This window comes from Chionomys nivalis, chromosome 7 (assembly GCF_950005125.1).
Source record: "Chionomys nivalis chromosome 7, mChiNiv1.1, whole genome shotgun sequence".
NCBI classification, from domain to species: domain Eukaryota; kingdom Metazoa; phylum Chordata; class Mammalia; order Rodentia; family Cricetidae; genus Chionomys; species Chionomys nivalis.
In genome coordinates, this window is record NC_080092.1 from 101,042,465 (window position 1) to 101,067,343 (window position 24,879).

At 56.7% G+C, this 24,879-nt stretch overlaps 3 protein-coding genes across 11 annotated transcripts; all 3 read right to left on the bottom strand.

Annotated features, from left to right (window-relative positions):
* Positions 1-995: 995 nt before the first annotated feature.
* Positions 996-8,173, bottom strand: Pcyt2 (phosphate cytidylyltransferase 2, ethanolamine). 3 transcript variants are annotated; one of them, XM_057776195.1, is made up of 14 exons: positions 8,032-8,173; positions 6,525-6,613; positions 5,956-6,117; positions 5,396-5,462; positions 4,731-4,815; positions 4,532-4,576; positions 4,180-4,233; positions 3,604-3,742; positions 3,116-3,198; positions 2,760-2,837; positions 2,458-2,523; positions 2,259-2,324; positions 2,021-2,109; positions 996-1,939 (listed from the first exon to the last, which is right to left on the bottom strand). In XM_057776195.1, exons 1-14 carry the CDS (start codon positions 8,118-8,120, stop codon positions 1,837-1,839), a joined length of 1,215 nt encoding a protein of 404 aa, XP_057632178.1. In that variant the 5' UTR covers positions 8,121-8,173; the 3' UTR covers positions 996-1,836. The 3 variants fall into 3 exon arrangements, with proteins under 3 accessions (XP_057632178.1, XP_057632179.1, XP_057632180.1); XM_057776196.1 differs by lacking the exon at positions 4,180-4,233; XM_057776197.1 differs by lacking the exon at positions 996-1,939 and having other exon boundaries at positions 2,046-2,117.
* Positions 8,174-8,708: 535 nt separating this feature from the next.
* Sirt7 (sirtuin 7) lies at positions 8,709-14,754 on the bottom strand. 2 transcript variants are annotated; one of them, XM_057776321.1, is made up of 11 exons: positions 14,626-14,754; positions 14,422-14,559; positions 14,236-14,340; positions 11,962-12,032; positions 11,801-11,873; positions 11,237-11,335; positions 10,928-11,164; positions 10,718-10,798; positions 10,433-10,539; positions 9,983-10,068; positions 8,709-9,368 (listed from the first exon to the last, which is right to left on the bottom strand). In XM_057776321.1, exons 1-11 carry the CDS (start codon positions 14,719-14,721, stop codon positions 9,292-9,294), a joined length of 1,170 nt encoding a protein of 389 aa, XP_057632304.1. In that variant the 5' UTR covers positions 14,722-14,754; the 3' UTR covers positions 8,709-9,291. The 2 variants fall into 2 exon arrangements, with proteins under 2 accessions (XP_057632304.1, XP_057632303.1); XM_057776320.1 differs by lacking the exon at positions 9,983-10,068.
* A 111-nt stretch (positions 14,755-14,865) lies between these two features.
* Mafg (MAF bZIP transcription factor G) lies at positions 14,866-23,397 on the bottom strand. 6 transcript variants are annotated; one of them, XM_057774742.1, is made up of 4 exons: positions 20,322-22,523; positions 19,800-19,850; positions 19,635-19,697; positions 14,866-19,543 (listed from the first exon to the last, which is right to left on the bottom strand). In XM_057774742.1, exons 1-4 carry the CDS (start codon positions 20,430-20,432, stop codon positions 19,091-19,093), a joined length of 678 nt encoding a protein of 225 aa, XP_057630725.1. In that variant the 5' UTR covers positions 20,433-22,523; the 3' UTR covers positions 14,866-19,090. The 6 variants fall into 6 exon arrangements, with proteins under 6 accessions (XP_057630725.1, XP_057630727.1, XP_057630730.1 ...); XM_057774744.1 differs by lacking the exons at positions 19,800-19,850; positions 20,322-22,523 and adding an exon at positions 23,148-23,397; XM_057774747.1 differs by lacking the exons at positions 19,800-19,850; positions 20,322-22,523 and adding an exon at positions 22,867-23,140.
* Positions 23,398-24,879: the final 1,482 nt, after the last annotated feature.

Sequence of the window (24,879 nt, forward strand, 5' to 3'; positions counted from 1 at the left end):
GTGGTTGATGATGGAGCCGCTGCTGGGCTTCCCTATAGCATCCCCTTCCCTGGCCAGGCTGGGTCTTTCCCTCTTCCACAGAGCAAGAACAGGTATAGAGGCTCCCCAACCCCACAGTCTGCACAGGTGACCCCCCTACATAAGTAGTGGGCACTGGGCATTGAGAGTTCCTAGTAGGTCATCTGAAACAGCCCCACCATGCTGCCCCTCAAGTCAGAGAATTGCCCTGAGCAGTCCAGGTTCCTAGGTTCTTTCCGGAAGTCCTGCTTTGTGTCTTGCCTCACCCTAGGTGACCCTGCTGCTTCTGAGATTCCTACTGCTCCCACCCCTAACCTTGTCTGACTCCCACCTTTTAAAGTCCCTCCCCCAAAGACCTTGAAGCACTAAGTACTTAGCTACTGTGTGTTCAACAAATCAGGACCAGACTGATCTAGAGTAAGGCTCTAACTGCACGGGAGCCCTTAGACCCACCCCTCACATATTCTGGGCGCTGGCCACAAAGTCAAGTGGGCAGCTGGCTTGAGTCCTGCCTTCCCTCCCGCCCAAGGCAAACACCAAACACCCCCAGGTGCCAGCTCAGTAGCTGAGCGATCTCTGGTCTGGGAGCCCTTGAGCCCGCTGTTGAGGGTGTCTTCCTCTCTGTGGTGCCTCACCCAGAGGCCATGGGTGGCACAGAGCATGCCTGCCAGTGCAGTGTTCCTCTGAAGACCAGCACACTCGGTGGTTTCCTTGACCTGAGACTGTGCAGGGTATTCCACAGCCCAGGGTCCTAGCGTGAGCACCACCTCCGTTCCTAGCAGGCAGGGCTGAGCACTGTACCTCTGAGCACTGTACGGCCTGGAGGTAGGTATGCCCCTCCTCCAGATCCTGACCCCAGGTCTCATATGCTCACAAAGGCTCTCCTGCTTCCAAGGGAAGAGAGAGGGCAGGTCTACCTGCTTCAGTAGGTGCAGAGACCAGGCGTGGGATAAGAGCACCAGCAGCATCCTTGTTTGGGAGAAGCCAGGACTTCAGCACTGAGCCAGCCTCCCCTACAGTCAACCACCAAGAGGAAGCTGTAGGAGCCTCAGCAACTGCTGGGCTCCAAGCAGACCTGGTAATTTGCCAAGATCCTGGGTCTACAGAAGAGCCAGGGCAGGTACACAGGCTGCCTAGCTTCCTGGCCTGGTCCTTTCTCCCTTTTCTAAAAGAACCCCTGCTGTGGACGGGTTTCCTGTGTCTTCCTGGGGCCAAGCGGGGTGCTCCCGCTAGTCTTTATTCAGGGAGCCAAAGAGATTTACATCGGCCACTGAGGTACAAAATGAGGACCACGGAGTCTGTGCAGAGAACAGTCAAGCTGGCCCAGCCGTCAAGGAAGTACATCTTCTGGGAATCAGGAATGGGGTGCTAGAACGTGCCCCAAAGTAGAGGGTGCCCACTTGCAGGGTGACCCGGGACAAGAGGTCCCCAAAGTCATCCCCCTCTGTACCCCTCACCAAAGCTGGGCCGGCAGATTGCAGCTTCCAGTCAGGCAGGAGGGGCATCCCCAGCCAAGACTGGGGCAGTGGCAGTCGGAACTGTGGACGCTAAGGACACACAGCAACACTCCTCCAGTCTCCTGTCCGCTGGGCTGCTTCACTGTGCTGGCCACCCTCTCTGGGCAGCTCAGTGCAAAGGACTGAGCCTGTGGCAAGATGGGCGGTGGGTGCCTCACAGGCGGTAGAACAGCACCCTCCAGCAAGGCCAGCTTCCTTTGGAATTATGTGAGCTGACACCAGGACACAGAAGCAGAGCAGGGTAGGGAGAGAAGAGATGGGCACAGAGCAAGGGCATGAGTGACATCCTCCAGGTCAGAAGTCAGTCAGTCTCCCCTGCAGGCTGTGCCTCCTGCTGCCTCCTGGCCTCCAGAAAGGCCAATTCCTTGGCTTCCTTCTTCTGATTCCGTGCTTCGTACTCCAACCTGCAACCAGACAGGCATCATCAACCGGGCCTCCAATGCCAGCCGCCCACGGCCGACCCACCGGAGAGGGAGGGGCCACACCTGTTCTTGATGATCCTCTGCACAATCAGGTCTGTGGTGAGATCACTGCCACTGTCGATCTGACGGAAGATTCCTCTTCTCTTGGGCTCCTGGAGGCCTCAGTGCAAAGAGAGGAGGGTGGTGAGAATCCTCCTGACCACAAAGACACCCCCAGGTGCCCCTCTACACACAGGAGACCAAAACCAGAAAGAATGGTTGTTCCCACTTCCCAGAGGCAACTCAGACCAGGGCAACCCACCTGGTAGGGGTCAGAGCCATCCCTGTCCGGCACAATTTCTGTCTTCCCGTGACATACTAGGTCCACCTACAAGGGGAAGGAAGGGTCAGGAGGCCTCCTCAGAGAAGCTCTGCCACCACTGACAACCACCCAGGGCTAGCCCAGACCTAAGAAAGCTGGCCCTGGCTGACCCAGGAGGTCAGCTAGAGAGAAGCCTCACCTTGAAGTGACTCAGGAGCTCCGCTGTGACCGAGTACGGTGCCCCAATCACCACTTCTGAAACATACTGCAGAGACACAGCAGGGAAAGCAACTCACTCAGTTCTCATATCTGGCAAGCCAGGGCTATAGGGTGGCAGAGAAGGCCCAGGGAGCCAGCTGGGACAGGGCAACATAGCAGGGCCAGCGGGCAAAGGGAATCCTCAGACTCCTCAGTAGGGGACAGAAACTGCACCAATAAGGCCCAGCCACCAGCCACCCACCTTACTACGGCTCAGGGAAGTATCGCTTCCAGCCCACTCACCCGGCAGGCCAGCACGCTCAGAGTCCGCTCATGCAGGTTCATGATGGGGTAGTTCTTGCCCTTGTATCGGTTTACTTCCTAGGGCCAGGAGGTTGGCTCAGCTAAGGAATGGTGCCCTCCCTCCCAGCTGGCCTTCCTGGGCAGAAGCTGGGAGAGGCACCCCTCTCATGGGAACCCTAGGCAGGGCTGTCCTTGACTCCAGAAGAGATCCATGCCTGCCTTGACTAGACACCTGGAGCCTCACTCCTTTAGAGGCTACCTGTGCCTACCACTGACCCCAGCGAAGACCTGTGAGGGATCCCATGGCCCATCAGCTCGTGGGGTACTGAGAAGTGAACAAGCAGAAAGGCAGAGACCTGGTCAAAGTGCAGGCCGGCGATGATGTAGGGCCTCTTGGCCAGTTTGTGCACCTCCTCCAGGAAGTCCACGTGCCCGATGTCTACATCCGGATTAAGAAGCGGTAACTAGCTGTACATGGTGTTTTCCTGCATACCCAGCACTTGCATGGTGGAGGCAGGAGCATTGCAAGCTCTAGGTCAGCCTGGACCACACAGGAAAATTCTGTCTCCAAATAGCGAGACCTGGGGCTGTAGCTCAGCAGTGGTCACGTGTCTCAGATAGAGAGCCCTGGGTTTCATCCCCAACCCAAGGGGTGAGGGGCGGCAGTAAGGGGCTAGGAAGGAAGGGCTCTCTCCTGTCCTCAACAGCGTAGACCCAAGGGACTTTTTGCCATTTTCCCTGATGAGGGCTGTACCCGCTACAATCCAGCTCAACCCTGGGGCCTTGAGTCTACGGGTTCCACTCTGTGGCATGACTGTGGGGCACAGAGGCCCTGAGAGGATACGGAACAGGTCAAAGGCACCGGCCACGTAGATGACTGTCTCCCCAGGCTGGGGCTCCTTCCCAGAAGCAAACTGGATGATCTTCTGGGATGTCTGCAGAAACTGGGACACCCCTGTCCAGGGACTCTGCCCCCCAGGGCACTATTAGCCAAGAGAAGGAACTAGTCAGTGCCAGAGGCCTTGATGTGTGCCCCTCTCCCGGCACCCCCACCCTCAGGGCCACTCTTCGGAGCCCAGGGCTTCCTGTGCCCCTGTCACAGGCATGGGTGTTGGGCGCATGTGCAGAGAGCATTAGAGGCTGGACTCCCCCCAACCCCAGCCTGCGAATGACCCAGCAGCACAGCCGGGGGGCTATGTCCAGGCAGGCACTTGGGGCAGGGGCAAGGACACACCATGGTAAGGTCAAGCAGGACCACTGTAGCTAGCAGGACTGTGGCTCCACCCGGTGGCCACAGAAGATACTGCAGTCAACACCAGCTCTGCCTGGCAACACACCACCAGGAGCAGGCGCAGAGCCCAGTGGCCAGCAGTCACAGCCCTCTGAGGGACCCGGCACCCTGAGGCCACCATCTGGTCACCTGGGAGGAGACTTCTGAGGAAAGTGTGTCCCCGGCAGGTGTCGGGTGAGGGGGCTACAAAGGGAGAGAGGGCCAGGCCATTTGGTTAGATGCCACCTGTAGGTGGGCAGTCCTTGCTCCTCCAAGAAGTGGCTGCTGGGACTGGCCACCTCTTGCCTGTCCTCCCTCCCAGAATCCACTAGCTGGCCAAGCCTGGTGGTCAGTACCTGGCCAGCACTGGGAAGGAGAGGGAGGAGGGCAGACAGTGAAGCCCTGGGTGAACCTTTCCCCATGGGAAGCCTACAGTGGGAGGCTGGGGAGCCTGGTGGTGGCTGTCTATTTCCAGAGCAGCCTTGCAGCCGGCTGGACTCACCTTGCCAAAGCTGTCAGCATATTCCCGGTACTCGGAGGACATCTCCTGCACACAAGGGCAAGAGGCTAAGGGACCTCGCCCTCCATAGCCCCAGAGCCCAAGGACAGGATGGTCAGGGAGAGCACAGGCTGGACCCGAGGGTGGCTAGGAGGTGCCCCGCCCTCCCTGTTTGTCCCAGACCCCATTCCTCCGGACTCACCTGGCTGCTGTGGTGGGCCTTGGTCACCAGCAGCATGCGGCCCACGAGGTCTGTGGTGGACACACCCTGCGTGCGTTTGCACTCTCTGGGGCAGAGGTAAGGTGGAGGTTTTCATCCCAGACACTGCTGAGGCTCTGCTATAGGCGGAACCCACCTGAGGGACATGACCCTAACCCAGTCCCCCCACAACAGAAAACCAGACTGGGGCAGAGCAATGGGCTCTCATCAGTGACAGAAGCAGAGGGTTCATTCAACTGTACAATGTAGCACCCGGGAGTAGGCAGGCCACATTTGGAACAAATAGCTCTGGTTCCCATTTTGACATTGTACCCTCTGGCCTCTCTTAGACCCAGGGCCCTATACCCTGCTCTATTCCAAGATGCTTTGTCTTTTGTAGGAACCACTGGCCACAGCTAGCTCTTTAAATTATAGTTAATTAAAATAAAAGGCCAGTTCTCCAGGGGCACCCGTGACACTACTAAGTCCATGGGTGCCCTACCCACAGTGCTGATCAAGAATGCTGCCCTACGACTGGCCACACAAAGGTCACCCACAAGCAATTCTTTCCTGCATCCAGTCCTGACTGTGGGCCCAAATGCCTTGCCAGCTGCCGCAGAGCAGCAATGAGAGCTAGGAAGGATCCGCGCGAGCACCACTGAACCTACCTGTACCTCCCAGCCTGCTTCACCTCCTCATAGGTGTCTCGGCCATCTACCGTCAGCGTGATGTCATCTAGGGGTGACACGCACACACAAAAGGATTCTGTTGTTGTTTCTGACAGAGAGGATCTTGCTGTGTCGCCCAGGCTGACTTGGAACTTTTGTTTTATTTCTTGAGACAAGGTCTCTGTGCAGCCCTGGCTGTCCTGGAACTTGCTGTGTAGACCCAGCAACTCAGAGGTCCGCCTACTTCCGCCTCCAGAGTGCTGGGGTTAATGGTTTACACCACCATTGCCCGGGTGACCTGGAGCGTTTAATGCCCCTGCTTCAGTCTCCCCGTTACTAGGATCATATGCATGCACCATCACACTGGGCTCATAAAAAATGTTTCTTAGCTCGGGGCACCCTCGGGACCAGAATGACCCTTTCATTGTGCCAGTGCTCTCGGGGAATGGGCCCAGAGCTTTCTGTCTGCATGGGATGAGGAGCCCTCTACCCCTGAGACCCTGTCAGCTGTCAACCATCTGACTGAGCCCAGCCCCCATCTCAAGGCCCCGCCCACTCACTGCCGTGAACACAGAAGTCACAGTTGAACTTGTCCAGTGTCTCCAGGGTGGTGACATAGGGAGCGGCGGGCACCACTTCATCCACCCACTTGATGGCCTGTACCATCTTGTACCTCTCCTCCTGGGTAAACACGGGGGGGCCCTTATGCTTGGCAATCTCCTCTAGGGACACAGAAGAGAAAAAGGACAAAAGAAAACAAATGACAGCCGGCTCAGGGGCCAGTCCTTAGCAGCCTCTACCGCAAAGCTAAGCGGGAAATAACCACACGAGTCTCCCAGCCGTAGTCCACAAGGCAGGACCCCATGTAGCCAGCATGTGTGCCCAGGTTAGTAAGGATACCCTTTAACCAAATCTGTTCTCAGGAATCAGGGTAGGGTGGACAATACAGCTGGAGACGCCCCGTCCAGTGTAGCCCCAGCTCTCTACAGCTGGGACCAGGCTGGACTACCTACTAAACTCTTAGCCACTGCTGTGCTCTGGGGAAGGATGCAGGATTTGTTCCCCCACCCCCGCCCCTGCAGCCTCCGTTGTTTGGAATAGGTCCCAGGCACAGCAGCCCACACCTTACCATCGGTATGCACACCCACGATGAGGTAGTCCCCCATGGCCCGTGCCTGGCGCAGCTGATTCGAGTGACCATAGTGCACCATGTCATAGCTGTGAGGGCGGACAGGGCGGGTGGTCAGGCCTTATACTGATCTCGGCTGGACACTGGGGGCTTTGTGCAGGACCGCAGCTTTGATCCTTTGGAAGCCCCCTGAGAGGGCTACTAAACCAAACCCCTGGATTTGGGGCTTACAGAGCCAAAGTCGGTTCTCAGTAGTCCACACCCTAGATACCAGACTTAGGGAACGGTCTCAGTCAGTGCCAGGTCAGTTCAGGGAGGAGGCTTGGTAAGATCCAGAGAGCCGGTGAGTGACACCCGCAGCTCACAAAATAGAACTTGTCCAGGACTTAAACAAGGGACCTTCTGCACCCTAAGCAAGACTCAGCCCCAGATCAACAAGCCACACTCAAGCTTTGAAACAAGACAACAGTCCTGAGTTAGGAGCAGACTCCATTCTACCCTCAGACAGGCCAGCCCCATCCACGTGGCCTGGCTTAACTCTGAAAGAACAAGTGCCCGTCACCTGGTTCTGGAGTCTTTATCCTCAAATCTAGGTCTGGCTGTGACTACACTGTCAAGGTCAAAGCTACCCGGAACCCAGCAACATGCTGGGCACTGAGGGTACCAGTGTGCACTGGGGCCACCTGTATTCTTCTCCACGGGCCAGTGCTGGGTCACAGTCTCTGCTCAGCTTTCTCCAGAACTCCAGCGGGGTGTCATCGGGTGACCCGAGCAGCCCAGGATAGCCGCTACAGTTCACAGAATGAAGGCAGGAAAACAGACAACCCTAGCAGGCTCAGGCACCACGGTAAACTCTGGGCCAGCCTTTGTGCCCACTAGACAGGTAGGGCAAGGTTGGAGGTCTGAGTCTGGGATTAGGGCACAGTGTTGTGGCTGAGCCAAGGTCATAGTCCACGGACACGAAGTCAAAGCCACTGCTGGTGACTCGGGTGCAGAAGCGGGAGGGGCAGAAGTTGTAGCTCACTTGCCTAGCTTGTACCAGGCTATGGATGCATCCTCAGGACCACCAAACCAAAACAAACGAGAAATGCACCAATCCAGTCTACTCCCTGACCGAATCCCCTGGGGAGCCCTAGTGACCATTCTGCATCCCTTCTCATCCACCCGGGTTAGGCACGACGAAGGGCTGGAGGCAGTCAGTTACAGAAAGGCCAACATCTTTCCTGCTTGTTGACAGTTCCACGACTTTCTTAGAGCAAAGCAGCGTCACGGGCTGACTCGCCAAAGAGCCCATGGCCTTCCAACCCCGGGAACCTGGGTCAGAACCACCGCGGTCGGACGGCTGCATTTCCGGTCTCCGGGGAGAGCGCTGCCCGGTGCACCCGCACGCAACACTTCCGAGTGGCCGGGGGCCGGAGTGCCTCGTGCGGCCTCGGAAGACTCGGGATCCGCCAACGGTCGGTGCGTGACCCCGCGGCGGTCGCCCACCCCTCGCCGCCGCACTCACCAGCCGTCGCACCACACCCGCACGGCACGCTGGCCCGCCGGAACCCTCCGCCCGGCAGCGCCGACCTCCCCGTGCCCGTTCCGGATCATGGCACCGCAGGCCCCCGTAAGACCGGGGCGCTCCCGCGACTCGCAGGACTCTGGTCCCGCCCCCAACGCTTGCGCGTGCTCACGCGGGTCTCACCCGCCTGCCGCGGCCAATCGCGAGTGCGACTCCAGGCCCCGCCCCCGGCCGGGCCCCGCCCCCAATGGCCAACATTGGCGGCCAATGGTGTGTGTCGCAGGTCCTAGTCCAAGCAGGGTCAACTCCCATGGAGTGTCCTGTAGAAATCCCTCCGGTCCTGCGTCCAAAGGGAGCAGGCTAGTATGGCAGGTTCGCCCCCACGCCTTGAGCATTCTTGGGGACTGGATTATTTACTTGTTTTTTTCTTTTGATACAAGGTTTTTCCATGTAACAGCCCTGGCTGTCCTGGGTTAGTAGCTCTGTAGACCAGGCTGGCCTCTAACTCACAGAGATCCACCTGCCTCTGCCTCCCCAAGTGCTGGGATTAAAGGTGGGCGCCGCTCCCCGCCCCCTCAAGTGGGGCTAAGATTTTCATAAGCACTGCGTAGCTGGCCCTCGGGTATTTTCAGATACTCCGCGGTGCATGTAGCAGTCACTGGGACACCAAGGCAGTAGAGAGATGTTTAATAAGACTTGCTCAGACTGGGGGCTTGGACCCGCCCCTGTGCCGCATACCCAACACAGAAAAAGGTTTTTATAAAGTGAACACACTTTAGTCGTAAGTAGTAGAAATAGTGAGGCCCTGAGACTAGCCTGGAGTGAGGTAAGGCAGTGGGGGGCTCCTCTGCTGGCCAGGCCGGAAAAACGAAGAAAGGCCTTGCTGCCACCTCTGAAGAGGGTGAAGGGAGGAAGGTGTCCTTGAAAGTCAAGCCCCTGTGGGTACAATCACCACCGTGCAAGGGAGGATTCCCACAAGGACAAATGGCTAAAGAAACATCACCGTGAACTGTCACCCCCAAGAGTTCTTCCCACTGGATCCTGTGGGGGTGCTGCAACCCTCACGGTGACAGAGGCCCCTGAACACGCGTCTGCGCCGTCTACAAAGTGCCAAGGGTTCTCTGTCGACACCTGGCTATGCAGCTTTCTTCCTCTTCCCACGCTTGGCACAGCCCCTGCCAAACCAGCCTCCTAGAATGGGGGGAGCTGAGCTAAGCGGGGCACTCTGGTCCCCAGGTGGGGCGTCTTCTCGGCTCCTGCTCAGCGATTTCCTGCTGTGGCTGCCTTCTTCGCCAGCACGGAGGGGAGTGGCCAAGGAGAAAATGGGGTCTTGCCACCTGACAGGAGGAAAAGCAGCATCAGGCAGGTCTGAGCCCCTCGGTCACAACCCTCCCGGGCACGGGAAAGCTGTCTGAGGCCAACTGTCTCAACGGTGGGTGGGCTTTGGCTAGTAGCAGCTTCGGTGTCACCAAGCTACAGAAGAGTTTCAAGGGATAACCTCCTCGGGTGGCAACTCCAAGGCCAGCAACAGCCCTGGCTGGCCTCTTTGGTGCTTCATCCATTCCTAGTGGGCTCGGCACACACAGGAGGGGCAGTGCTAGCTGCAGGGCGGCTCCATCACCAAGGATAAGTTGCTAGCAACTCTGGGCCCCATCTTTCACTTGTATGGATGGGGGCAGGTGGACCAGACCCTTTTCCCCTTCCCAGACTACCGGTATGACAGGGATGGGAGGCATGGCCTACAGACTACACCATGAAGAAATCATGTTTCTGACTGAGATGCAGAACCACATATTATAAACATAAGATACAGATAAGCACTGATTTTAAAAAATGAGCTAAGTTAATGTTCAAAAAAAAATTTTCACAAAAACAAACCAACAATAACAACAAAAAACAATACAGCACAGGAGAGGCCCACGTCACAGAACACACCACAAACATAACATACAAGAATTGCCAGGCCCAGAGGTGAAGGGATCCTTAATTTCTTGAACCCTTTGATTAAAAGAAGTTATTGATTTCCCCTCTAAGACCCTGAAAATTCACAGAGAAAGAAAGTGTAAACTTTTCACTCAATACACACCAAGTCTAAAATAGCACACATTCTGCATCAAGGCAATTTGATTACGCTTTCCCCAAACATCCCAAAACCAAGGACACAGATTCTGACCGGAGTCGCGCCATGCTCACCCGCACAGGTGCACCCAGGCTGCAAGGATCTACACGCTGGCAGGCCCCCCTCTCCTCACAGAGATTCGAGGCGCCATACCAGTCAGGGTGGAAGGGTGTGCACAGGTGGTGGAGCCTCGCCTCCGCCAGTCCCTCTGGAGGCTCACAGAAGACAGACACAGCCCGTCACACAGAAGGGCAGGAACGGGGCCCTGCTGCACCCACTCACCGGTCGTAGACAGGGATCTCCAGGCCCAGCTCATCCATGAGGAGCTGCATGACATCATCGCATTTCCCATGAAGCTTCAAAGCAGCCCAGTCGTCCTTCGGGGTCCACTGAAGATGAGAAAGGCAGACAAGAGTGACCTCCCGTCCTCTGCTTCTCCTGCAGGCTGCAGCCCTCTCCAGGAACATGGACCTGCACAAGGCTCCCAGGACGCACTGATGCGGCACATCTCCCTGGCCCTTCTGAGCTAAGACTCGGGTATGAGGACACGCTAAGCACCCACGTTACCTGCAAGTTCACAATGTAGAGTTTGGGCCGCCGGCTAGGAGGCTTCGTCATGCACCAGAGGCGGGGATACTTCTTGAGTACCTGCCAGGATGGACAGATGTAAGGCAGTAAGAAATGATGATTAAGACGGCGAATCTAAAGCTCGCTAAATAGTGCTGGGCCTGGAACACGCTCAACCTGCGATGAGTTCACGGTACTGCCAGCACGCACCTTCAAGCTGGACCCTAAACACAGGATCGTGTCTGCTTTGCTGGCAGCCTCGGTCGCTGCCTCCCAGTTCAGAGGCTGCCCCAATGTCCCCCTCTCCCCAAAGTGCACAATGGTGTCCCGGAGCTGAGTCCCACACTTATGGCAGGACCGGCCAGTCTGGTGTCGGTGAAGAGCGGTTCTCTCTGTCACATCGAACACTCGTACATACTCCCTGTTAGGGATGCAGGAAGTGCAGACCTAGGGACGAGAGGGCACGATAAGTGAGATCTGTCCGTCACCCAGGCCCTGTGTCCCTCTGGTACTGCTCACTTCAATATACATATTCCCGTGGAGCTCAGAGATGGCAGTGCGTGGCAGTCCGCTGCGCAGGTGGAGTCCATCACAGTTCTGAGACACCACGTGCTGCACCTGGGAAGCAGAGCATGGAGGTAGTCAGGAGCGGATGGAGGAAGCACCCGGCAGCAGGGAGATTCTCCTGAGCCCAGTCTGGCCAAGGGAAGGCCCTGTGGTGGGAAGGAGCCACATGCTGGGAGCATCCAGGAGAGCAAGCATCTGTACTACTCCTTCAAGTTGGGGAGCAGCTTGGAGCATTGGACCAATACCCTCTCGGGTCATTCTCTTTCAGGTCCCCCAAGAGCCCAGGCAGATTCCTTCCCCTACTTGCTCAGCAGCTCTCTGGAGGATTCTGACAAACCTCCCCAGTAGCCACGATGTTGTCTAAAGCGCCACTCACCCCAACCCAACCGAGACTGAATGGGAACCAGGGGTCTAACAGTTCGGGACAGGGGTCAAACAGGAGCCTGAGCTGCTTGGGACCGTTCTTCATGGGGTCGACTGGGAGGTGATGCAGCAGCTTCCCTCCTGGGCTCTTACCAGCTTCTGCTCATGCAAACGGGTGATGCACATGTGTGTGAGAGTGGGCTCCGCATCACTCAGGTCGGTGGCACTGTGGGGTACGGGAAAACAGAGGTGAGAGCTGCATCAAGCAGGTCCGAGTGCTCTCTAGTCAGGCGAGAAAGCTGGAAGATGCTCACCTCACACGCCTTCCTTTCTGAAGCAGTGTCCACACTCCATTGGGGCCCCGATAGTCTGGGATAGAAGCTGCCTGTACAGTTGGACCAAAAGATAAGTCTACTGAGAGGGAGTCACCCCAGGAACCGCACAACGCCCTATGCAGGGCATGCCGTACTCCAGGTTTGTCAACAGACCAGTGTCTGCTCCATCCACTGCTGGCCTGTCTGGGCCAGTTCACCCTTCCAGACTCCTCAGAATCCTGCCCTACCTCTGGGTCCTTCCTGGTAGGATAGGTCACTTCCGGGTAGTGTCCACATCTACCTCAAACCCTGAAGGGCTCACGGGTGTCCAAAGGAATGGGACTTAGTGTTCAAGTCATGTTCAGCAAAGAGTAAGCCCCGGGAGGAAGCGCACCTCTGTCTGTCCGAATACTTATATCCTGGAGTTCTGAGTAGCTTTAACTCCGAGTTTACATACAAAAACCTCTAGGATGAGATAAATGTCAGCTAATTTTCTACGAAAAACAGAAAGCATTTAGGATCTAAGAGTCTTTGGATCCTGGCTGGTGCAGCCCTGTGTCCTCACTGCTGCTTACGCTTGGGGAGGTACCTGCCCTGACCAGGAATCCCAATACACGAAGGACGAAAAAGGACGAGAACATTTTCAAGCTGCACGCAGTATTTAGTTATGGCTAGGTTTGAGGAGGCGATGATCGGTATCACTGCTATAAAGTCGTAACTGGACAGATCAGTGCAGGGCTGAGGGTCCCAGACATCCGAGTAAGAGCAGCAAATGCTCCTTACATTGCTACTGGGCCACTGCTGTCTGCTCCCCAAAGCCACGATTCCCTCAGTGCCACGCCAACAGCAGGGCTGCCCAGGGGCTCCCCGGCCTTGAGGTTCGCGTGTTTGACACTGTGCTCATCTGTTTATGACTGTGGCTGTTATCTTCTAACAACGGCCTTCTTTGCCATATGTTTCTATATGCGTTTACATCTGTGCACACATGTGCAGACATGCACATGTATGTGTGCCTGTGTACGTGACTCTCAATCGATCTCCACCTTATTCGTTTTGAACCCATTTGTCGAGGGGGGCACGCTAGCACCACAACACACAAGTGGAAGTCAGACAACAACCTGTAGGGGTTCTGAGGGCCAAGCTCAAGCACCGAGCCATCTCACTACCCTTCCCGCTTCGCGCTCCATGACAAGGTCTCTCATTGAACCCGGAGCTCATGGATTTGAGCCAGCAGGCTTCGGGAGTCTTCTTGGGTTGTCCTTCCAGGGCTGTGATTACAAGAGGGTGCCATTGCTCAGCCTTTCCAAACCCAGGTCTTCGAGCTCACACGGCAAGTGCTCCACGGAGGTGGAGGTTTCTCTCCAGACCACCTCGGGGATTCTTGAGAACAGAAATCACCTTAGCTGACCCTACTAATGTCAGACAGGCCACACTCACCCTTGATCATATATCAGTCACTCTCAAAGCAAGTCACCCCTTAGCCGGGGGAAGTTCTGAGCCAAGAGTACGGCATTTCTCGTCTGTACCCATTGTACTGTGAATCTTACTTTCTTCTTTTTTGTTTGTTTGTTTTGAGACAGGGTTTTGCTTCAAGCTGTGAGCCAGGCTAGCCTCAAGCTTTTGGTTTTGCTCTTCCTCCTCTCCCAGGCTCCACCTCCTGGGTCCCGAGGTTGGAGGTCTGGGATATAATGCTGGTTTTCTATTATCTTTCTTAAGGAGTAGGAGACCAGGAGAAAGTCTAGGGCTCCAGTCTGTCCACATCATGGGGGCCAATCATCTGTCTCCTTCACTTTAACGGAGAAGACACCAGCAGGCAGCTGGCTACTATGCCCCATTTAACTGGTTGTCAGAAGTCGTGTCCTCAAAGTCTTTCGCTTAGTTAAATTACTACTATTATTAACAATAATAACAATGCCATTTTTAAAACAAGGTATTGTTATTATTATTATTAGTTACCATTTTTAAAACAAAATCTCTGCATAACCCTAGCTGTCCTGGAACTCCCTATGTAGACCACGTCGGCTTTGACCTTACAAAGATCCGCCTGCCTCCGGAGTGCTAGGGATTAAAGGAGTGTGCCACCACGCTCAGCTTGCCTCAGTTAAATCTTAAATCCAGAGTTGTTTTGGGTCTCTGAGAAGAGGACGCCTTGGAGCTGCTTCAGAGGTGACTGAACTTGGGTACGCGTTACCCAACTCCAGCACTGCGCAGTCCAAGTTTCTGTCCCAGAAGGGGGCGCCCTACACCTGACCCAGCCCGCAGGCCCGCGCCTACCGTGCTGATCCCGGCGCCTGTGTAGACCACCAAGTGTTTAGCATTCCGGACAGCTCCGGCCAGTTCCCGGACCTTCCTCCGCAGCTCCTCCGGGTCATCACACACCTGCGGGGATCCGGGCTGGTCATACGGACCGCCGCTCGCCGCCTGCAGCCCGCCGCCCGCCGCCTGCAGCCCGCGACTCGCCTCCTCCTGACGCCGCTTGAGGCCCTCACGCCGCCGGCTCCGACCCTGCAGCTCGGTCACCAGATCCTCGCTCTCGGCCAGCAGCCGGCCCTCCTCCGCGCTGCGCTCTGCAGCCGCCTTCCTCAGGATGCGTGACACCTGCGGACGGGCGAGAGGTGAGCGATTGCACGCGCGGGTCCGGTCGCGGACGCGACGGTAGCCTACCTGGCGGAGGCGCTCCCGCTGCTGCTCCTCCCGCAGCCTCCGGACACGCTCAGCCGCCTTGCGCTCCGAGCGGCTCAGACCGCCACCGGCTGCCATCGCTCCGTGGACTGCGCTTCCGGCTTCCGCCTCGCCCGGCAGCCGCAGAGACGCATGCGCGCGCCCGGCGCACCACGCCCCTTCCGACTCGCCCTTCCTACCCTAATTTCGCCCCCCCTCCCTTTGCAAAGAAACACCAGCAGGTCTCTTTAAAAGGCGTTTATTGATCATATACAAAATAAAGAAAACCTTATATATCACAAACATACACTATGTACAGCAATAAATACCCGGGGGGCCAGGCCCAGCGCCTCCCCTCCTGGACAATAATTTAGCAATAAATACTGCGCAGGGCACGGGTGGGCACCAAGGCTGCTGTCTGCTGAGGCCAGACGGCTGATCGCCCTGCACTGGTGCGAACACCCAGGCCTCACCTCGCAGCCAGATCCCTGATGACCCTACCCAGGTGCAGGAGACCGGGTCTCACCTTGCAGCCATACCCCAGACCCTCCTCACTTACATCCTAGGACTCCCACCCCATTTAGGGTACTCTCTGCTAACCTCCCCCTGGCTTCAGCCCTGCAGGGCAGGCAGGGGCTGATCAACTCTGCTTGGACACATCTCTCAGCACCAGGAGACCAACAGAGCTGGACACACAATAGCCCTTGTCCTGTTGCCCTAAGTTGCCAGGAGAAGGCTTTCTGTACCCACTCCCATTTGGTTAAAGGCTTCAAGGACTAGCAGACAGAGAGGATGGGAGAAAGATAGGACTGACTGGGGCATAGAGTTGCTGGAGGGGCTGAAAACCCTACTGGGGTCGTAGAGAACAGGGAATTCTGTCAGGGACACTTCCTAGGACAGTCCACTTCAAACTTCCAGAGACACCCATGCTGTTAATGCTGCCACTCCAGGCACAGAATCGAGTGCAGCAGGCCCAGCAGGTATAGCACACACCCAGGACACATGCCAGAAACAGGCACACGCCGCTCTCACAGTTCCACGCCTCTGTGTGGTACCGATTCTGTCCTCTTCTCCACAAGGGCTCCCAAACCAGGCAGCCAATGGGGACATGAAAACATGCCAAGAGGAATTATTCAGTGGCTTTTGGGGAAAAAAAAATCGTTAATGTGTTGGTTCCTTTCACCAAACCACAGCCTAAAAAAGTAACTCAGAAGATCCCAGAGCGGAAACAGTGCAGCAGGCTGTGGCTCAGACATCCCAGCTGTGGATGGGAGCTTTGGCCAAGTGGCCACACCACAGAGGGAGGTAGCAGGGAAGTGGCCTCACCATCTCCAAGTGGGTTGTAGCTTATCAAAGCTGCACACCCTGGCACCAAACACCAAGGCTGCTGCTAGCACACACAGACCAAGATGGTGGACTGAGGAGAACCTGCAGGAACGCCTGGTGAAGACAGAGAACCCAGAATAACTCAGGGTTGCCATGGAGGTCCTACGCTAACGGTAAAAACACCCAGGTTAGCAGCCAGACACAGTGGAGGGGGAGGACTCTCCGGGACCATACTCTAGAGGAAACTGATCCACCCCATGTGGGTTTTTCTGTGAAATCTGAGTGTCCATGTCCAAGGAAGGAGGTCAGGCAGAATCAAGGGAGGAGGGAAGTCGCACAATAACAGTTTACTTAGCGGAGTAATCTGGGAGAGCCTCAGCCAAAGCTCTCCGTAGCTGTGTCAGAAAGTCAAACACAACACCCTCACAGTAGGAAAACAGGATAAACAATGATCAGAGAGACAGCCAGGAGTCACGCCTGGACACAGATCTACTGTCGCGAAACCAAGAAGGGAAGAGAGTGGCTCAGCAGGGAATGTTCCCGACTCGGGGCACAGAGGCTGCAGATCTGAAGGCCATGAGCACGGCCCTACCCAGTGCAGAAGCTACCTACCATCTGCTGCTTCTGTTCAACACACGCACGGCCTCAGCCTCCTCTCCCCACATGGACGGCCACGCTCAACTGTTTGCTACCACTCAGCCAGGACCAGAGAACTTGGAAAGCCCGCCCCTCTCCTCTGCTAGGCATGGGCATAATCCACCCAGCTCTGCTGCCACGGTCAGGATCAGCAACTCATCTGGGCACCAGTTAGAGAGCCCAAGGGAGGGGGTGAGGTCACCTGGTAACGCATAACTGACAGTCGGGACTCCCACTCACATCTGACCCCGGCATCAGCGGGAATGTCTGAGCACCTTGAGCCAAAGAAGCCCACCACAATGCCAGGGCTGGCAGAGGTCCTGCTCCCAGAGCACTGCATGCTGGGTTAAACTGAGTGAAAATCCACTGCCCACGAGGTAAAGGCCTATCAGGCCAGTCTTTCCTTTCACCAGCTCACACTTCTGTGCTTGCCAGGGATCCAGGCCCCCAGAGAAGACACCAGCAACGCCAGCAAGAGGACAAGGGCCATGTGACCAGGTGGGCACCCGCCTGCGAGGAGCTTCCTGAGCCAAGCCTGGAAGGTGGGCTGCCTCCCCTGGATAGCTGGGGTGAGGAGGCAGGCTTGGACCCTGCGGAGAAGCACCTCCAAGCCGAACAGCGGATCCCTGGAAGACACAGATCCTGAAGGGAGGCATAAGAAGGGCCCAGAGCCAAGAGCTGCAGACAATGGGGAAGAAACAGACCCGGCCCTGAAGCCAAAGCCCTTGTCTGGCAATTGTGGAGGCCTCCAGGCTCTCACAGTGAGGCAGGGAAGAATAGGTGGCCCCCAAGCAGGGCCCCTGACCAATCTGCCCGGGAAACAACATCCCACAGAATGGGATTTTAGGGATAGGTGGGTGATAGGATTCCCAACCCACAAGGTAGGCCCTCTGGGGTGGCCTAGCCGAGGCCCCAATTGAAGCCTAGAGGAACAAAGCTGAGGCCAGGAGGAAGACAGCCAGGGACAGGTAGGATGCAGCCCCGTGGGCACCCACAGTGACTCCTTGGTCCCTGCAATGCCACCATCCAGGACCAGAGGTGGTGGATGTGGAAGCAGCATGGGGGCCCAACACGGCTCCCAATTTCACTGCCTCTGCCACTCCGCCAACCCAAGCCCTAGACCCACATGCGAAGCCAAGGCTCAGAGGGACCCTGTGGCAGAGGAATGGACAAGTGCAGAATGTGAGCCGGCAGGCAGTCTCCCACACTCCAGTGGAGTAAGCTCTGCCTGGGACCCCAGCCCAACCCAGGTCCAGCAAGCCAGCAGAAGCAAAACCACTACAACGACCAAAAAAAAAAGAACAACAACAACAAAAAAAACCCGAACAAACACACACACGAGAAAAAGACCCACAGAGACAGCCACAGGTCAAAGGTCACCAGAAGCACCAGCACTCTACGGCTGCACAAAACCTCACCAGGCACGGACAACACCACGGCACCGGCAAGACGGAAGCAGGAAGGGCAAAGGAGTAAGTCACTTTCGGTACAATTGCAAAAGAGATATCAAAGAGGACGGCCTCCGGTCGGCTCGCAGCTTGGCTTATTTTTTTTTTTTCTTTTTCTTTTTTTAAACTAAGTTTTATAAGTAATGTCTCATAACTCTGTGTATAAAAACTAAACTCCAACAGCCACAGAGCTGTCCCCAAGTTTACAAGAAAGGGATTTTTTTTTTTAACTAGCAAAGTTTCTACTATACTTTCTTCCCTTTTCCATTTATACGGTCAAATGTGTTTCTTTTTTTTTGTTGTTGTTTTTAAGACAATTTTATAAATACTCTGCAGCTCTTCTTTTTTTTCTTTTTAGCTCTTAAACATATAATTTAATAACTTCATAAAAGGAACTTCTCTTTTAAATAAAGGGCTATATAACCACACACAGGTCATGTAAACAGCGACACCGGACCCACCGCAGGACACACTGACACACCGGCCACCCACACTTATAACCGGCGATTTGGTCTTATCCAGTGCACTGTGCCAGGCTCCAGCACCATGGTTCCTGCCCCAGTGCCAGGGCCGGTGGCCCCTACTCATCCAGGGCCTTCAAGACATAACCACTTTTCAGGACAGAGCCATCTCTCCCTTTCTGGATCAAGCTGAGAGGCCCACTGGAATCTGAAGAGAGAGCTCTAAAGTCCCACTGCAGGCCACCAGAGAGGAAGGGCAGACCTAAGCCCAGTACACTTGCCCACTTGTACTCTTGTCCATTTCCACAGTGCCCACTCTGGACTCCTAGCCTGCATGGCCTTGGTACAAAGGGGTTAGGGGCAACCCAACATCACTGTTGAACTGACCAATCCCAACGTACAAAACACACGCGTGACGACAAGGATGATATCAAGGGGGCTCAGCCCAACGCCCCTGGGTGCAGGTTGTGCTTTGCAGGGAAGGAAAAGGGCAAGGGAGAGAAGAGACAGGAAAAGGAAAGGAAGAGGGACAGGGCTGCCAACTTTGCCGCGCACTTAGTGGCCCCTTAAAGACCTGCCTGGCAGCTGCGCGTGTCCCTATGACCGAGCATCTGTCTTGGACTTTACTATCGTGATGACGCTGGTGGCAGCCACCTTGCCAGGGACCAAGGGCCCCAGGCCAGCAGCGAGGGGACCCCGAGCTGGGGCCACTGGGCTGCGGGCCACGGTCCTGGCAAAGTTCTGCAGGGCCTCATACTTGGAGCGCAGCGCGTCAAGCTCCAGCTTCATGCTGGCGTTTTCAGAGGCCAGCTTCTCCACCTCCTGCTGCAGCTCCGCCTTCTGCTTCTCCAGCTCCTCCTTCTGCGTCACCCGCTTCACTCGGCAGCTAGCCGCGTAGCCGCGGTTCTTGAGTGTGCGCCGGCGCTGCTTCAGCTGGATGATCTCCTCCTTGGATAGGCCTCGCAGGTGCTGGTTTAACTCTCGCACCGACATGGTCACCAGCTCCTCGTCGGTCAGGCTGGTGCCATTCTCTCCTGGCTCCCGCTTCACCTGGAGCGGAACAGCACACGAGGTCACAGCAGAGCAGGAAAGCTTGCTACCCCTGCCGCCGTCGCCCCCCAAACCCAGCGTCTCCACTCACCTTTAAGGCCTTGTTTCCTTTATTGGGGGTCGTCATAACCCGGGGGCACAATGAGCAGGCACTCTGTAAGACACGGAGCAGAGGTCAGGACCCTGTAAGACTCCTTTCACACCCCAACAGGAAGTTTGTTGTCCAGTGCTCAGCCCACGGAACTTTGCCCCTCACCTGACCTGAGGACAGCCTGGCACCTTGCTTTTCCTGAGCCGGGCTGCTTCCCTAGAGAGCAAGCGGGGAGATCAGGAGGTCTTACCCAGGGAAGAACCCGCGGTGTGAAAGCAAAAGACAAAAGGAGCAGAGCGAGATTAGAAGGTCTGGGCTGCAGGAGGGGCAAGCCTAGAAGGAAGCTGAGCTTTAAAAATAACCCCAGTGCTGCCCCAGAGCGCGCTGTTCCTGGCGAGTCACGCTGACTCAGCACATCGCCTCCCTCTCTTCCTGAGCGGTTCTCCCGTTCTTGAGGCCAGCCGACAGTCCCCCCAGGAGACCCACTACTGGGACCAAGAGCAGGCAAGGGTCAGTCCGGGAACCTGTACTCCAGGGCCCTACTTCCCACACATGCTTCCCTAAGCTGACCCTGAGGACAAAAGAAAGCCCTTTCTCCCTCTAGGACTTAGGAGGCTGCTTCCTGCCTCCTTTTGGCAGAGGACCAACCAGGTTTGCTCTAACTGTGCTGACTGGGAACCCTCTCACCTTCCAGGCAGCAGTCAGTCCAGCTGGGAGGAGCTGAGCCCAGGCCCTCCAGTCCTCCCTGTCCACCTCCTCTACAGATGGAGTAACCATCCTGTGGCTTGGTTGCAGCATCCTGTGCTCCTGCCCCACCCGACACTGTGCGTTTCACAAGGGCCCCACAATGAGCAGAGGGGAGGGCACTGCTGGCTGGAAGCAGGCAAAAGTTAGCCCCTTTGGGTCACCGGCTAGTCTCTGGCTCTCTGCCTAGGGTCAGTGACCAAAGGGCCAGGGAATAAAAGCAAAACAGTTACCTCCTACAGTCAGCCACCCCTCTGGCTCTCAATCTCGTGCTCAGCTTTCTAAAGCCTTGCCAAGAACAGTTGTGTACACCCAGGCTGGGAATCCCCGCTTAGTCCAGCACCTATCAGTCCCACGGGTACAGCTACCTCCTCCCCTTTCCAGGTTGGAAGCAGGGAAGTGGGAAGGGACTGCAGGTGAGGTGGCTGCAGTCTCTTTCAGAGGAGGCTGTAAGCACCTCGGGCAACAATGTGCTGGGGGTACGGGGTGGAGTGCGCCTTACCCTTCTCAAGAGAACCAGCGTGTGAGCTAGGAAGGCAGAGGCCCTACCACTCCTGGTCTTGCACAGGAGGTGTGGCTACATGCGAATATTATGCAGAGGACCAGATTAAGAGCATTTTCAAAGGCAAGAGTCCTGTCAGATCAAAGAGAAAGAGGGAAGCCAGAAATGGAGGTCTGAAGGGCATCAGCCTTTCTTACAGGCTGGCCCCAGACCCGCACCAGGAGCGCAAGCAGAGGTGGGAAAGACAGCCCTACCAGGAGCTCCCCTCACAGCTCAAAACGGCGGCAACTTCCTGCGATTGCACAGAAAAGTGCAGAGTGTGGTGGCTGGGAGCTGAAAAGTGCCTCCTCAACAGATTTCACCCTCTACTGAAGGCCTGAACTCAGCACAAGTACAGCCAACTGCCTCCCGATCAAAGGTGTGTGTGTGTGTGTGTGCGCGCGCGCGCGCGCACAAACGTGCATGGTATACTCATATGTATGCTTAAGGATACTCATATGTATGCTTAAGGAGGAGCAGCAAGCCTCAGCAAAGTCAGTGCTTCCAGCTGCCTGCCTGGCTTCTGCCATCCTAGGCTCACAGTGATTAGGAAGACAGTTTTGGGGGACAGCTGTGCTGGGGGGTAGTTCAGAGAGCGCTTTGCAGAGCCTGAGGAAGAAGCTCAGAGAAGTCGGTCAAGACCAGCTCCCCCCTCCCCAACTCCGCCCTCCTCCTAATACTGACAGCTATGGATAATCACAAGGCACCATGGGACTGGGGGCCACCCACTCGGGCTAACAACTGGACAATCTGAACATCAGACTCAGGCAAGACACCGACCCTTGCTCAACCTTGCCTGCAAACTCCAGTGCCAAGAGACATGAACTTAGGCCTCTCCTCCTTCAGATACTGACATTATTGGAAAAGAACTTCAAACTTTGCGTCCACAGAAGCACAGTGACTCCAAAGCTTAAACACCTTTCTGGGACCTGGAATTTTCATAGGCCATAAAGTCCCACCCCCAAATGAAAACAGCTGGTACCTACAAACAGCCTCGGAGCTCGGTGTGGTAAGTGTTTGAGGGGACAGCCCTATGCACAATCCACAAGGTCAACTTCAGCTAGCCATGACACCCCGGGGAGAGGAAAGCAGCACGGAGGAGACTGTAAATAAATACACATTCACGCAAAGGTGGAGGCCACACCCCACACAGGCTGTCACTTCCCAAGACTTCGCAGCCATCAGGTCAGACACCCAACAGGGCACACACTTTCTCCCCAACTTCAGGCAACAGTGGGACCCCAAACTCTTCTGACAGGGTTAACGTAGAGGTAAATAAGAACGACATTCTCCGCTCCATGTTTGCACCTGAAAACTCTCTCCGGCTACTAGATCCACCCTTTCCTCCCATTAGCTGGCAGAGCTGCCCCGGCTTCCTTCCAGCCACACACCCTTCTTCTCCCCCGGCTCCCAGGCTTTTCCGTCCGGGGCCGACTCAGCCAGGGTCACTCAGAAGGAAAGCCTCCTTCTCAGACAAGCAGGCTCGGCCCACCTAAGCTCCTCCCCTCGGCGTACTCCGACCGGTCTCCCAGTTTGGGGAACTGGACCAGGCGTGGGACCTGGACCGGGAGCCCAAGAGCCTTGGAGGGATGCGTAAGCCTGGGGCTTTACCTTCCACCGCGGGAGTAACCTGCGGCGCGCCCCTGCAATGCCTCGGCCTCTGCCTCCAACTCACAGGTCCGTCAAACTTAAACACGACCCCGGATCCTGGCCCGACCTTCGCCGCCCGGATCTAGCCCTGCCTCCCGCTCAGACGGCCCGATAGCGGGGCCCTGGGCCCCCCGTCCCGGCCCAGCGTCAGCAGGAGCACCGAGTGACCTCATGCTGATGACTCAGCACGTCTCCGCTGGGCTCGCACGCGCGTGGCGAGCCCAAGCCGCTCAGCAGGGTCTCCCCGCCACCCCTGCCAGCCCGCGCGACCCCGCCCGCTCGGAAGCCGACGGACACCTGATGAGTCAGCAGCTCGGTGCGAGCCACCCCGCTGACCCGGGGCCAGACGCGCGGACCTCGCCCTGCAATCGCGCCCCCCGCGGGGCACCCGGGGTCCGCCGCGCGCACGCCCGCTCCCAGTCTCGCCCTCGCCCGGTCCACCAGCTCCGGGGTGGCACCGGCGAAGAGCCAGCCGGCTTCGGGCCGGCGGAGAAACCGAGGCACGCGCCGCCGCCGTGGGGTGCGCCGCAACCCCGAGGCCAGGCCCCGCCGCCCGCCCCAGCCCCGCGCGCACTCACCACACTGCGGGGCCCGGGCGGGCCAAGGCGGGGCTGGGGCGGGGCCGCGCGCGCGCGCTCCGGGGCTGCGCGGGGCTGGGGCGGGCGTGGAGGGGTCCGGGCCGGGGGCGTAGGGGGACTGGGCGCTCGCGCGGGCCGGGCCGAGCGCGCTAGGAAGGCCGGGCCGGACCGGGCTCAGAATCCGCCGCCGCCGCCGCCGCCGCTCCTCAGACGTCACATGATGTTTGGTCACGTGGGTTCCATTCATGAAGCGGCGACGCGGCTGGCCCGAGCTTAAAGGGAAAGGCGCGGCGGCGACCCGCGAGGCGAGCGCGCCCCCAGCGCGCCTGCGCAACCCCGCGCCGTCGTCCTTGGCAACGCGCCACGCCCAGGCAACGTCTCGCGGGACTGGTTTCAGGGCTCGCCCGGCGGAGCGAGCTCCTGCCGGGTCAGGTTTTGTCGCGGACCCGGACGCTGACGGCTCACGCTCCCTGCAGATCTCCACGCCAGCCCAGGCCGAGGTCTATGGGACAGAACCTGCGTGGGTATTTTCGATTTTGTTTGTTTTTGTTTCTTTTCTACTTGGATACAGGTTTTCGTTATATAGCGGACACAGACTGGCTTTAAATTCCGGGCGATGCTCCTGCCTCTGCCTCCCGGGAGCCGGAATCGTATGAGCGCCACCACGCGGGGTCCTGTTTTGATGGTGGGACACAGTGGTGTAATTTCTTACCCCATTCTGCAGCGGTGTCCTCTCGTTTCTGAATGGTTCAGAGAGCTGGAAAGGACGCGGCTGTTGAGGGGCACAGTCCAGACCCCAGCCCACGTTCCCAAAATGCCCCAAGATGGCACTGGGCCCCGGAGGATGCTCACGGATGATCCTCATCTCCACACGGTGCTAGGGACTTCACCTGCAGCTGTGCAGCTTCTCTTTGGGTACCATGCATGCTCTGTCATTAAGAGTTGTGCACCTCCCCAGCACCCGTCCTCCCACCCCCAACTACAGCTGCTTCCGGTGCATTCTGCTGCTACTCTTCCTGTGCAGAAACTTCCCTTTGCTATTGAAAATCCTGGAGAATGAAGTGAACATAAAAGGGGAAAAGAAGGATAATGGGAGAGATCAAGTTTTCATTCCAGTTTCAGAACTTTCTGCTTGGCCCTCCCTTCTCAGGTGGAAAGGCGGGTGACGAGGGAAAGGGGGTAAGGGAGCTGGCGATGGGTTTGTGTGTGTGTTCTTCGTGATTCACTGCCACTGAGTAACGGATGAAGGTACGGCAGAAGCTAACCCAGGATCCTCTAGTCCGTTCTGCCAGCTTCAAGAAACTTTTATTTATTTATTTATTTTTGGAATCCCGCACCTCAATTTATTGTCTCCATCTGTCCTGTAGGGCTAAAAGTTGTTCTTAACGTGGTATTTCTTTGGGGAGTGTGTAGGGGGTCTTTATCTCTCGCTGGATGTAGCTAGAGTCTCAGAGTACAGGGCTTCTGTGAACGTGGAATTAATCCTTATGCCTCGGAGTTTCTGTTTTTATCTCCACCCTCCTTCCCCTTGTTTTTGTCGTAGTTGTAAGATGGAGTTTCACTCTGTAGCCTAGGCTGGTTTAAGCTCAGCAGCAGCCCTCCTGCTCCAGCCTCCGTGCTGGAGTTATAGGCATGAGCTTCCATGCCCTCCTTGTTAGTATCTTTATTTATGAGGATGAGTCCTACCCTGTTGCTCATATTAACTTGAAACTCTTGGACCCAAGAGTAACTG